General features: G+C 38.0%; 1 protein-coding gene across 4 annotated transcripts in view; it reads right to left on the reverse strand.

The window, feature by feature from the left end:
* acot7 (acyl-CoA thioesterase 7) overlaps nucleotides 1–13,902 on the reverse strand; it is a 76,369-nt gene that overhangs the window by 22,396 nt on the left and 40,071 nt on the right. For all 4 annotated transcript variants that reach the window (XM_084721491.1, XM_084721489.1, XM_084721488.1 and 1 more), the window contains one exon: nucleotides 6,522–6,638. In XM_084721491.1, coding sequence (XP_084577617.1) covers nucleotides 6,522–6,638 — 117 coding nt within the window. The remainder of the gene's footprint in view (nucleotides 1–6,521; nucleotides 6,639–13,902) is intronic.

A 13,902-nucleotide genomic window follows, 5' to 3' on the forward strand; every position in this document is an offset into this window, starting at 1 on the left:
TTCCTGTACACAGAATTGAATATGATACGGTTTCCAGCTCCGCTCATATTCACAACCTGTCATTAGTGCAGTTAGCACACATTAGCTGGGAGGATTAACTTGGCTTGTTGACTATATATCACGAACATTGCTGTCACTCTGAACGTCCCACCAAACCTTGTTCTGGCAGTTCAATACAGCCGACGAATAGTTAAATATTCATACTGATTAATCAAATCCAATTTGACTGACAAAATTCTGAATCAGGTCCAGCCCAATTTTAAAGGATTCACATAGCTCAAAACCTCCCCTTGCATTAAGTGGATTTAATATATGCTACTAAATTTGAAGGGGTAAATTTCCATTTCTTTTTTTTTTAATGTCGGAGATTCCAGGCGATAGTAACATCAGAAGTCGTGCCATTCACATATTGCCACACTAAACTATTTAAGTTATGAGGCAAAACCAAAAGGTTGATGTGTTTCAACAATTCACACATTATTCCTTTCATCTGCTAACAAAGCAAACATTACATAGAAATGTCAGGTTTGTACGAATCCTGATGGATCAGTGAAATTAAATTTAAAATCAATGAACAAGAGCATCATTGTTCAGTATTTGTTATGCAGCACTGGTGCTTTTATTTCTCTCTCACACACTATCTCTGTCACCTTTAGTGCTCCCTTCTCCCTCATATCTCCTTTCATCCAACATTCACCTTTTGAAGTTTTCTGCCTTTCTTCTCCTTGTTTGTACCTTTGGGCATTTTGCTGTAATGGATAATGGAGCCGAGCAGTGACTGAACACTGCTGTGGTACATCAGTGGCCAACACCTCGCCGACTTATATTCTCAGTGCCAAATAATACACATTATTGTTCAGTATGACATGGCAAGTCTGTGGTTAGAGGGAAAATGAAACTGTGTCGGCGAAGAACAAGAAAAGACACTAATAAACAAGTGACTCACAGACTGTGATATGAGTGTAGCCATTTTCTGATGTTTAAAAAGCTGAACATAGCGTCTCCACAACACTCGGGCTGGAGGTAGACACTAAGGTTAAATATTCATACGTCTTTGAAAAAGGAAAATCAATCCAGTCAGCATAGATGTCATCTCAGTGTGACACTGATGCTTTAGGTCTCACACAGCCTGCCATCTTTTGCCATCTTTTTGTATCGTCTAAGTCATCTAAGTTTCATACCAGGCATTATTTTAGAATTTTTAAACATTTTTAAAATATTATACAATGTCTGAACAATGCACAAGGCTGAATTTCATCTCAAAACACACTGTTTGTACTTAACATCAGAAAGAGACATTAATAAATATAAGGTCTCTTGAGAGTTTCACATGTTAACAAAACAGAAGTTGTTGCAGTAAATTAGGTGACAAATGAAGTGTAAGATTTAATGAGAGGAAGAGACAATGGAATAAATGAAATTAAGAAAAGAAAAATGACAACACAAATAAATCACAGTTGCTTAATTAAATGCTAATTGTATTATGTTTTTATATTTTTAATGGCATTCATTAATTGCAAATGCAATTACTTTCTAAACTGTTTTAAAATATGCCAGTTAATTAATCAATTAATTAACCCCTTCTCTAAGTATTACTGTTGGCATGCAGCCAGTGTGATGCTTCACATTAACCCTTCAATCACACTGTGTTCAGCAGTTTGCTCCATAGTCATTTGTTTGCTTGTCCAATCCAGATTTGTGTTCATGAATCAGCAAACCTTTGGATTTGTTCTGCTTTTGCATTGATAATGCATGAAAAGAAATGCTGTTTTAAACCATGCATTTCACTGAATTGAGTTTGTAAAAATGTTTATTGTGTTACGATTATCAGAAGCTATAACTGGTCTGTTCCAGTAAATATATTTAAAGGATCGGCGTGTTGGATTTAGTGGCATCTAGTTGTGAGCTTACAGAGAGCAAACCTCTTCTCACTCTCCCCTTCCAAATGTCGTTTGTGAGTCGGGTGTTTTTCTCTCTGATGATATTACAGTATAGTAAATCTGCTCTGCTCTTCAGCGAACACTGTTGAAAAACTGTGCAATTAGTCAGTGGACTGTTAAAGCTAGACAGGACCTCCAAAAATTCATAAACAAATCATCTAAACATCCTCCACATAAATGATCTCATGGATCTCAAGCACAGACACAGACTTCAGTCTGTTTAATGTCCTGGTTCTTAACTTCCCATCTTGCAGTATTTAATGTTCATTTTGTCTGTTTATCTGCTGGTGTGTGGTCTTCTAGCTTCACACTGATTTGCATTGCATTTGCAGTTGAGTTAGTTCTTCACTGTTTATGGAAAAATATCAATGGGCAAAATTCCACCTTTTGATATTTTTTCCACTGTCAGGAATCAACAGTCTATCACATCTCCAGGAGTTTGGAGTTTGTAAATAAATCACTAAATGGCTTACCAAAACAAAATATTGCTGAACTGTTTGTGCAATATGAGACTGCAGACCTCTTAGATCCTCTTTAACTACCTTGCTTACTACTCAAAGAATAAGAATAAAGGCTTCGGTGAGACTTCATTAGTTACTGTGGGAAACACTAAAGGAACAAATTACCAGAGATCCAAGGTGTGCCTCAGCTCTTACTATCTGTAAGAGCAGGCTTAAAACCCCATTATTCTTTGCTGCTCTCGCCTGTACTTATCTTCCTCATGATTTTCTCTTGTTTTGTTCATGTTTACATTTTCTTTTACATTCTCTTTTAGATTGTCAGTGTCAAGCACTATGAAATTGCCTTACGCGTGTGAATTGTGCTACAGTTCATAAATCTGCTTTTGGGTTTTGCCCTGCAGTGATTTCCTATTTTTTCTGAGAATGCCCTCCACCAGGCTAGCTGGTCTTCTTTCATCCAGTTGGCTTTTAAACATCAGTGAAGAAGTACTAGTTATCATGGTTTTGGGCTGTTTTTTTCCTCCCTGTGAGGAAATGATGCCCAAAAGGCTCAGTTTAGGACACAATAATCCATTTTGTATTAGACTCATGATAACATTATTCTAACTAATAACTAATTCTGAGGGTCAAAGCTTTTCACTTGTATTCTGATTCATTTCATCTAGACCAGGGGGAAAAAAACAAACATTGTTGCATTTTAGTTCTGATCTGGTTCACACCGACTTCTACCAATAAAACCAAGAGGAATATACAGACTGACAGGAGCTTGTTGATTGGACAGTTTTGGCTGTGACTAAACAAAGGTTTATGCAGCACTTCAGTGCCTCTGACATGTATGTATATGTCTTAAAGATCACAAAGAAATAACTGATTATAAACATTATTAGCATTACCAGACTGCAAATTGACGGCATGTTATAAAGACTGACTAACAGGTAGAGGCAGGACAAAAAGAAGGTGTCTTGTACATTAATGATTCTGGGCTTATTACTGTGGGATCACTGCCACACTTTTTAATTGACTTAATGAACTGATAAAGTGCACAGAGTAGGATACAAGCACAGCAGTTTTAATCAGAGAAAATACCCATGCTGATGTGATACGTGTTACCATGGTTACCAAACTATTTGCATAAGTACATACATGGCCTATACAGATCCATTATAAGATCTCTTCCTGATCAGATTTCATGATCAGCGGGATGGATTTATTAATAGATCTCATGCTAAAATCACATATCTGTTATCATTAAATCCTAAATCGTTTGCTTTCACGTCACAAACGAACCACATCAGAGTCCACTTAGACTGAGAGACACCTTTTCACCTTAACACAACAAACCCTGTTCCCCATGGATATTTTAAAATCCTTTAACACGTTTGACTTCAATCACTCTATCTGTTCTGGAAATATCTGAAGGCGATGTCATTTTATCTACATTTATCTGGTTGTAGAAAATAATAAAATAGAAAATATGCCATGAAATGAAAAAAGTAGATCCAGAAGTGCAGTCTGCAATGCCAGCAGCTGTTTTTTGAGGTGGCTTTTGTTTTGATCCTCGAATTTTCCTAGGCACACCTCTTGAGTTTTTTTTTTTTTTTTGACCACCTTAAGCAAAATGGGAAATCGACTGGTGACATAACACCTAAGTCACTGTGGAGGCCAGGGGAAATCATGTCACCACCACCTAACCTCAGAGGACAGACAAAGGCAGCAACTGGAGCGACTAGAAGCAGCTGAAAGATGTGGACATGGATCTCAGCTAATGTACAGTTCAGTTTTCTGGACCTGAAACTGCCAGAAAGGTACGTTTTAAATGTTTAAAATGTCCCCTCCCTCACGTCCTTCTCAACCACTCACTCTTAACTCGGGTCTCCTTTAAAAAAATGCTTTTGGATTGAGTGAATTCTCCTGCTTGAATAAAGTCACCTATATTTATTTAAAATACATGTACTGTAGTGCAGCTGACCTGGCACAGTTGTGCTGAGCTGTGAAAAAAAGTTCTTTCTACTTCATAATTCACCAGTGTGGAGAGATGTAGCCAGCCCATTGTTAACATCATATCCTGAGGTAATCATAACATCTGAAAGTTAGCACTGGATGTCTGGATCTCATCATCTCAAGCACATGGCTGCACATGACAGCACAGATACTGAGCCCAGAAAAACTGCAATGAATAGCTGTGACACACTATTTTACACCACTTTGAAGGGACTGCTTTCGGTCACTTTTGACATATTTAGATTTCATAAAAAGACCAAAGAACAAAACGAAATGACCAAACCATAGCAACAATTTTTTCATCAGTGTCAAAGCCGAGGCCGTGCCTGCATGTTTTCTTATGTTTCCCATTTTCCCTGCGTCTCCCGTTGCTTCTCTGTCTGCTTGTTTATGTGGACATATGCCACGTTCCAGTCAAAATCAGAGGTCAGACTTTTCCACTTGAAATTTCCAAATTCCAGCCTCCAGGCGTTCCTGGTGCACATTGCCAAACGTAAACAAAAAAACATAGCTGACCGTGACACATTTCTTGGGCAAGTGCACACACAACTGAACTCTCAGCAGTGCAGCCTCCTTGCATAAACGAAACAGAGGAGGAAAAGTGATGCATGAGGTAACAGATGCCATTATACATTTTGTTTTACAACACTAAATGACACTGACGGCATACTCTGACATCAATTTACATGCAGAACAGGTCTAACTATATGATAATTTGTATTATTTTAGACTTCCATGGGTGTTGCTACTGTTGTGTGACGTAAGACAGTTGCTTAATCATGAAGTGGGGGCAGATGGATCTGCCCCAAGTAGGAACTCTAACTATGAGTGTACAAGTGCACTTTTTCTAGTAGGAGGATGGAAATTTTTAAGTGCCGTTTTGTCTGAAACACACCATTAGTGCAGTTTTGGAGTTCAGTTTTTGTAATCTGTGATCTTGTTCATGAATCACAGTTTCTGTTTTGTTTTGTTTTTTCAAATAAATATTCTGCTTTTGATCCTTTCTGCCTGCTGTCTTCTGCATTTAGGCTCTATCTGCTTTGATCTCTATGTAACAATTAACAGTTAATTAGCACAAGTTTTTTGGTCCACAATCTTACTGTCACAATCCTGTTTGTGCCTTTAACATTTTCTCACAATAACAATGTTTAATAACAATAATTTTAAAGGCATTTCAATGCGACTACCTGAGTCATATTTATCAGTAGTTAAAACTGACTTTCTGGTGTGTGCAAACTGTTTCTTACAGAGAGAAACATTAAGGAGAAAGAAGGGTATTAAATACAACAATACAACAATATTTAATTATTTATTACATCACAAATCAGTTAAGAAACATCTAACTTGAACTACCTCCTCCTGTTTTGATCCAGCGTTTTTGAAAGTGCAAAAAGCATGTTTGTTCCTTCTTGGATTTATGGACTGTATCTTTCACCCTAACTGTCCTGACAAACAATTGAGTTGTTGTCAAAAATGTACTGCCAATAAGACCTTTCACCCAGCAGTCAATTTTCAGAGACAAAGAGCAGCATTAATGGTGTCACCATTGTTAGTGGACACTCTTTTCCCCATTAAGATGACAAGTGGATAATGGTGTTCTTGAAATCCTTGAATGAACCTTAAAATAAGACGCTTAGAATCTGTCCACATGGACGTCTCAACCTCGCAGACTGAGAGACATTATAGTAAATTCAATATGAATGATTTCTCACTTTAACAGAGAGGAAACAGCTCAGAGACAAAGCCTGTTAATGGAAAAAAGTTCAATCATAACAATGATGTGTTTTTCCAGATGTAGCGACAGGCCCACAAAACAAAACCGGACTTGATTAGCAGCAGTGTGACAACTGTTAATGTTGGCTATCCCAATTTACAACAGCACTGTCTGAGGCTCAAGTCTTTTTTCCACATTTATCATGTAATTGGGTTTTCAGAGAGAACATTTCATTAATAGGCAAGAGCCAAAAGTAAACGAGAGGCAGCAACATGAAAGGTGGACACGCAGCTTCCTGCGGCCTGTTACCAACACTGCAGTGCATGTGGTGGAGAGATATAACATATTCTTCAACCTGCGGGTGTATTTATGTATCAGGGAGTCTGTTCTCGACACTATCCTCACCTTTCTTGATCTTGCGATGGAAGTTGATGGCATCCACAGAGGCAGTGACAATGTTGGTGTTGCAGTGCCGAGCTGCCACAATGCCGGCAACCTCATCCATCAGCTTCATGGTCACACCTGTTCCAGACACACACACACACACACAGACACACATTTTGACTCTTGTGAGATATACACATGATCCATACTGGAAGATCAATAAATATTTTCCACTTCACCGAGGCTCTCAACAGCAGAAAGAGAAGGTTATGTGATACTGTGACTTGTTATGAAAATATGACTTTAACACAATATGTCCAGTACATCAACGACATAATGAAAACACAAACAGAACAGCCTCCAGTATTTTGATTGATTGGGCTTTTTTAGCCTTATCTAATGCAACAAATGTAGATCAACTGAAATTATATGATACAGTTGAAAGCTCCAGAACAAGCCAGTAAGAGGCCCTTGAATTAGGACTGATTTGGCAACTGCTGTTTCCAAAGTCAAGAATTAACTAACATTGAAGTTATAGAGAAAGTTCAGATCATTTGATGTGGGGTTGTATGAGGTAATTCATCATAGTCAGTGTATCACCACAGAAGATGAGCAATGTAAAAAAATAGTTTTTATAATATTATAATACTAATATTTTAGCCACTTAAAAAGTTACACCCCAAAATACCTATATCAGTTTAAGTGTACGCTATATTTAGAATGTATTCATATTCATAAAACTGCCATTTTATGCCAAATATCGCTTTCTTCAAAGCAAAGAGACTCCTTGAAGGAAACACTAATTTCACCTTGCAGAACACAGGAGTTTGACTAGACTACCACTGCCTCAATCTGTTATTTTGTTTCGACCTTGGCGAATTTGAACTAACCTTTTAAAACACAGAAATCACACAATAAGACAAAGGAACTAATCTCCCATGTTCTGCAAGGTAAAATTACCTATTTTTGTCAGTGGAGTCTGGTTGCTTTGGAGAGAGCAATACCTGGCATAAAATGGCTTATTATAATGGTGGTTTTCCATCATAAAAGGCTGTCTGATGACAAGGTAAAGTGGTGAAAATATTCTAAATATAATGTAAACTTAAACTGAACTGAACTTTTTTAGGAGGCTAAAGTACCTCCTAAAGTTTTGTTACCAATTTTGTCCACAGCAGTTCATTGCTTTGCTTCCATGTTGGTACTGGGGGTACCTCAACTGCCATCTACTGTAAGTAAGTACAGTACAGTACCTCGTACAACCCCCGCATTAACTGACTATCCCTTTAAGCTATGATTGTACACGTGCGCATCTTCCGATATTCAAACAGGAACTTTCATTCTGCACTCCTGTCAACACCACTGAAACATCACCTTATGGGTAAATGAAGTCATTATTGTTGAGGGATCCTCTGTCGTGTTTGAGACACTTTCACTGTGATGAGATTGTTAGAAATAAAAGCTAATGGGTTTCCTGATGCAATTAGAAAACTATTAACCTAAACCTAAATTATGAATGGGTCTCCTTGCCATTTCCTCAACATTAGCTTCTCATTCAGACTCATTAGTCCACTGTTCATAGTGTTTCAATAGACTTTCAGCTGGCTGGCTTTCAGCTGAAAACTTAGTAAATACTCTAAACAATTTTGGAAAATAGTCCAGTTATTTACTGCTCATCAAGACTGTCCACATCAGAGCATCAACAGCATCAGTAATTTATCCTAACGTTTAACATGACCTCATTAATGTGACTTCTTGCAGTCATGTTAATAATGACTGAAGCAGTTTGAAGATGCTCTACCTGCATAACACCATTGTGTTTTTGTGACTTTGAAACAAGAGACAGATGTTGGTATCTTTTCAATGAATATTTCATCATTTTGAGAAATTTGCTTATTTAATTTCTTTCTGACAGTTAGATGGAAAGATTGACAGAAGAAAACCTGCATGTGTAAAAACAACACATTGTGGTTTTACTAGGGGTAAAGTGCTGGACAGTTTCTTTTGCCAGACCCTGTAACTTCCTTATAGAGTGCAAGAAAACTAAAAAAAAAAAAAAAGAAGTAATATCATTCCTATTTTTTAATACTCTGCTGCCAGACTTTGAAGTCAGTTCTACTGAAGTAAATATGAGATGCGTGGAGAAGCACACCAACACCCAACGCGTTACACAACCTTGGATGAAGAAATGCTTTTTAACAAACCAAAGAACACACAAGAACTGAAACAATAATGACTGATTTTTCAAAATGTGCACACCTGTTTATATGCTGTTGATTTTTGAACAGTATCCAAATTTGATTATAAGCATACTGTCCAGCGCTCATGGTGAGTCAAATTAAATTGTTCACCATGGGAAATTAAAGGTTAGGATAATAAATATTGTTAACAAAATCTGCATTATTCATTCTTCTCTTCTTTATTTCGATCCAGAGGCTGCTTACCATGGTTAACAGGGCTAATGATGTTATATACAAGTAGGTCTGTTGTTTTGAAGGTTGTTTTATCAAATTGCTAACTCAGCTGGCTTGCTGCAGTTGGTAACAAGTAAGCCTTGACAGCTGTGTGTGTCTTTAATGTTGTCATGGTTAAAAATGCGGAAGTGGATGAATTTCTGACTGACATCGTTCTGTGCTCTGCTTGGTGCCAGACTTTGGTGTCAGTTCTATTGAAGCTTATGGGAGATGCATGGAGAAACACACTAAGAACCAACAAATCTACTCTGTATGACCTTTGAAGAAGAAATACCTCTAAAAAATGAAAGAAGACACTTCAGTGAATAACAGTGTTTGATTTTTTTTTCCCCATTTGTTTATTTGCTGTTTGTCTCTAAATAGCATGACTGACACTGCATCGCCCATAAGCTTCAATAGAACTGGCACCAAAGGCTGCAGCAGAGAATGTAATGTGAGAATTAGTGATGTAATGACCCCTCGCTCTCTCTAAGTTTCCTTAGACAGACAGTCAATGTGAGTTGCCAGGCAACCAGCAAAGGGTCCAAGAAAAGTTGAGTTTCATTGGAGAGTCCAGATAGCTACTGCTCCTAGTCCAGGACATTAGAGTGGTCTCAGTTTTTCTTGATCAGTTTTCTCATATAGCTCAAGCAAATAATAATATTTGCCAAAATGTTGCAGTATTCCTTTAACCATAAGCGTGATCAATCATATTGGTAATTCTGGAGAACGCTGATAAATGAATCATTTTGTCATGGAGGTTTAAGGACTTCCCGATCTCAAACTCAGACTGCTGGAAACACTAAGACTAAGCTTATGGTGTTAGATGCTTGCGTTTGTTGTGTGAGAAACAAAATTTATTTATTTATTTATTTATTTATTTATTTATTTATTTATTTATTTATGTTTAGCCAGATCCTGACAAAATTAGTATGCTTGAAGGTATTTGGAACACAATGAACATACAGACTGAGAGCATACGGTCTGAGGAGGATCCTCAGCAGATAAGATCTGGAACACTTGACCTTCATCTGAAGAACACATACTGTTTGTTGTAATGTTAGGTGCTACATGTTATTAAAGGCTTTATTTATCACCGCATGCTCTAGTTTTTATGGTTGGTTCATAATTTATACTCTGCCATAAAAACGTATCACAGTATGAATGCATTGTGAGTGAAATGAATCCAAGCTGTTCTGCATGACAGATTAAACTACAAACACTCAACAGGTGCCTTTCAAACCTACAGGAGGTGAATATTTGATAATAAAAGGATACATTTTGGGTGAAGTATCATTTTTAAGATGTGAGCACACAACAAATAATCCATCATCAGAAAGTCTGCAGAGCACTTTGCCAATGCTCGCATTAAACCCTTACAGACGATTTAAGAAGCAAGGAAACACTTTGAGCAGGAAATCAAAGTTACAGATTACAGTAAGGCTTGAAGCCTGCTGTTCATACAGCAGTGAGCTCACAGAGTCGACACAGAGGAATTCACAAACCTACACCTGGGCTTGTCTGCGTGTGCCACACATACAGCTGCTTGTGTTGTAGGTGAAGGAAACAGTTGTTTGTGTTTTTCACAGAAAGTGGGACATACTGTATCTTGTATGGAGTGGGTGGGTTTGGGATGAGAGAAGCGAGGCAAAGGTGGCATCTGCTTCTTATCTTGGAGAGAGAGAGAGTGTGTGTGTGTGTGTGTGTGTGTATGTGAACGCAGACTAATTTAAAGATTATTCAAAACTTCACTAGACACTCCAGTTGCCCCAGTCGTTCCCCCTGAGCTGCTTTTTGTATCTCTCATGCTACAGAAATCAATAAGTCTGCTTGCTGATGGCTGGTTTGGCTCCCAAAGGCTCCCACCATCTGCACTGTGTGGCTCTATTTATGACAGCCAAATGTGTGGGAGTACAAACAGAATGTGCTGCTCGCTCCCAAATGCAGCATTCACTGTAAAAGTGCTCCCGCTGTGTTTATTAAGAATTAAACATGCCATTACTTTGACATCCTCTTATCCCACATGGCCAGAGCATCACTTCCATTTCATTTTGCTGATAATACTAATACGTACAAAGGTTTAGTTTGGAAAGTAAACTTATTTTTCTCTCTGAGCTAAACCTTTCTCAGAGGTAAAAGAAAAAAGCACTTAAATTTCCAGCGGGATTTTTCAAAATAGAAAATGGCTTGATGCTGGAGAAACTGAATCTAGCTCTGACTTTGATGTGTGATTACGTGGTTCAGCTCAGGCCAGCCAGTGTGAAAGTGACAGATCTTTTGCTCCATCACATGAAAGGCTACATCACCTTTAACTCAAACCAAAACCCTGTTGATCGAGGAAATATATCCATTAAAAACGCTCTCTGATTAAGGGTGATGATGTGACCAGTGTTCAGAAAGGTGACAACAGCTTGCGTGGGCAAGGAAATATATATCATTTTCCTCCTTAAGCCAGTAATAGGGTATTTTCCGAATCCAATCTTGTTTTTCTTTTCTCATCTCCGCTATGTTGTGAAAATTGATGGGATCTCACCTAAGATTGAAAATTTCCCCTGGGTATGAGGCACAGCACGCTGCAGCTATTCAAAGCCTGGAGTGGTCATGTCTGAGCATGTTACAGTTAATGGAGATGGATCATGACCTGACAAGATGATGAAATTGAACATAAACGTTGAGTCATTCTAAACTGAATCTAAACATTTCGATTAAATTTAAACACAGGCTACCTGAATTTGTTTCGGTGGCCTCTGCCTGAAACTTTCTCACGGCACACTGCTCATCTTTGACAATATGTTGAGAGGAAATTTGGGATGGGAGCTCATGGATACTGTGATAAAGTCAGTTAGTAAACCTTAAAGGTGCGATATATGTCATTCAGCCTCACTTGACTTCAGCAAACAACTATTTGGTATGTAAAGATATAATGGAGTAATTGTGTCCTGAGCCGAGAGATAAGTCACACTCCATCTGTGTGTGTCGTACTCTGAGCTTCTCGGTTCTTTGTTTTGATATCTGGTCCAGCTGTGCATGCACTGGGGGTGGCACAATTTCAATATTAAATTGGAAAAAATCGATCAAAATAAATTTTTAATTTCAGTAATCAGAATCAAAAACAGAATCAGTTATTACTCCCAGCTACTGGCAGCATAGCTTTTAAAAGAAGAATCTGAAGACCTATTGATCTTTACAAACCAAGACTCAGTAGTCTAACAATGGCAGGACCATCAGTGCTTAAAAGAAATGTTTAATTTGAAAAATCTAATCAAACCTTGATTTTAAAATTGAAAGACCTTTAAAGAGGACAAAAGTGCATTTTAAGACTATTAACTTAGACCAGAACACTAGTATGTTGTAGTCTTACACAGTAGGTTATGTATTTCTTTTGTTTCTGGAAGTGAAAGCTGACTGAGGCATGAATTCAAACTTCAAGCCAAATGGTCTTGGACCCCATAATAATAAAGCCTGGTTCCCTGTTGGTACTCTTAAATTGGACCATCTCTTTCTCGTGGGACCAGCATGGTCTACTGCCTTCATGAACTCTGGAAGCTGTCCCAGCTTTGTAAGTGTCTTCTGTCTCAAACTGTGGGAAACTGCACTCCCGGGGGACAAAAAAAACCTTGAACATTATACCAAGTCACTGATGTCTCTTCCTATTAAGCAAGGCTTGCTGCACTATGCATATTATCATTTAGCATTTTTTGAAAAATATCTTAAAGGTACAATTTTAGTTAATGAATGCTACATTCAGAGCTTCTTAGGTCTAAAAAGACTGCAGGACTGTAGGTTTGGCCTCACCAGGCTCTGTTTTAACTGCCTTTGAGGGTGGAAATTTTTGACAGATCTATTGTGTTCCTATTATATCCATAACAGTATATTCTTATTTTCTATAAAGGAATACATCAGTAACAATTACAAACGATCTCTAAAAGTAGCAGTCATGATCTAACTGAGCCAGATAAGCTGCAACAAACAATATATTACTGTGTCCATTTTAAATATCATTGTTTTCTGTCTTTATCTCATAGTAAAGCTACAAAACAGCTGCAGTCATGCATCAGATGATAAGCTCTGATGATATTAATCCTCGAAACAAAGTGACCCCGCATTTTTGAGATTTCATCTCATTTGATCTCCCATTTGCATATTATACGGTAAGAATTAGATTACATTTTTATTCCGTTTCTCTGTAATGGCATGAGGGCTCTTATCAGAATTTAATGATCTTAAGGTCACTCAGGGTAAATAAACAGCCCCACTCTGCATGCTATGATATGAAGTGAATGCAAATGTGCTAAATGGCTAGACTGCAGGAGTCAGGAATACCACTTTGTGACACAACATGAACTCTGGAAATCCATAACAAAATAATAAATAGAAATGTACTGAGGAGCTTTTGGTTTGGACTGTATTTCTGTGGTATTTGAGACTGTGGAGCAGTGGGAGTGGGCTCCTGTGGTCTTGTTTCCCTGCTCATCAGTGTTAGCAGCTCTCCAGATTCCTTGAGAAAATGTGGCTGGTGGGTGTGGGGGGATAATTACCCCAGTTTGTTCATGTTCTTTACTTTACCACACTCCCTGAGAGACTTCCCGGTGCCTAAGAATAGCTTTAAGTAGTAAAAAACTGCGAGTTTGGGTGTTTGAGAACACAGTTGTTTAGCTAGAGTTACTTGTGATGGCAGAGCTGGGAGGCAATTATATGCAGTAACCGATAAAGTTCTTCATTATCTAAATTGTAGGAATTTTTGTTGCTTATTTTTCCTCACCACACACTTGTCACGCTGTGGGAAAAAACGGTTCATTAGCATTCCTCATCAGCAGTAGCACAGCAACTGTAGATGGAAACGCAGATGTCTCTTCATTTCAAAGAGGAATATCAACATTTCATTAAGCTGCTGAGGGCAACTGAAGGACAAATGTGGATGTGATCCACGTCCTCCTAAAACTCAGATACTT

The sequence above is a fragment of the Lutjanus erythropterus genome, chromosome 6, assembly GCF_056507025.1.
Source record: "Lutjanus erythropterus isolate fLutEry1 chromosome 6, fLutEry1.hap2, whole genome shotgun sequence".
In the NCBI taxonomy this organism is placed as follows: Eukaryota; Metazoa; Chordata; class Actinopteri; order Lutjaniformes; family Lutjanidae; genus Lutjanus; species Lutjanus erythropterus.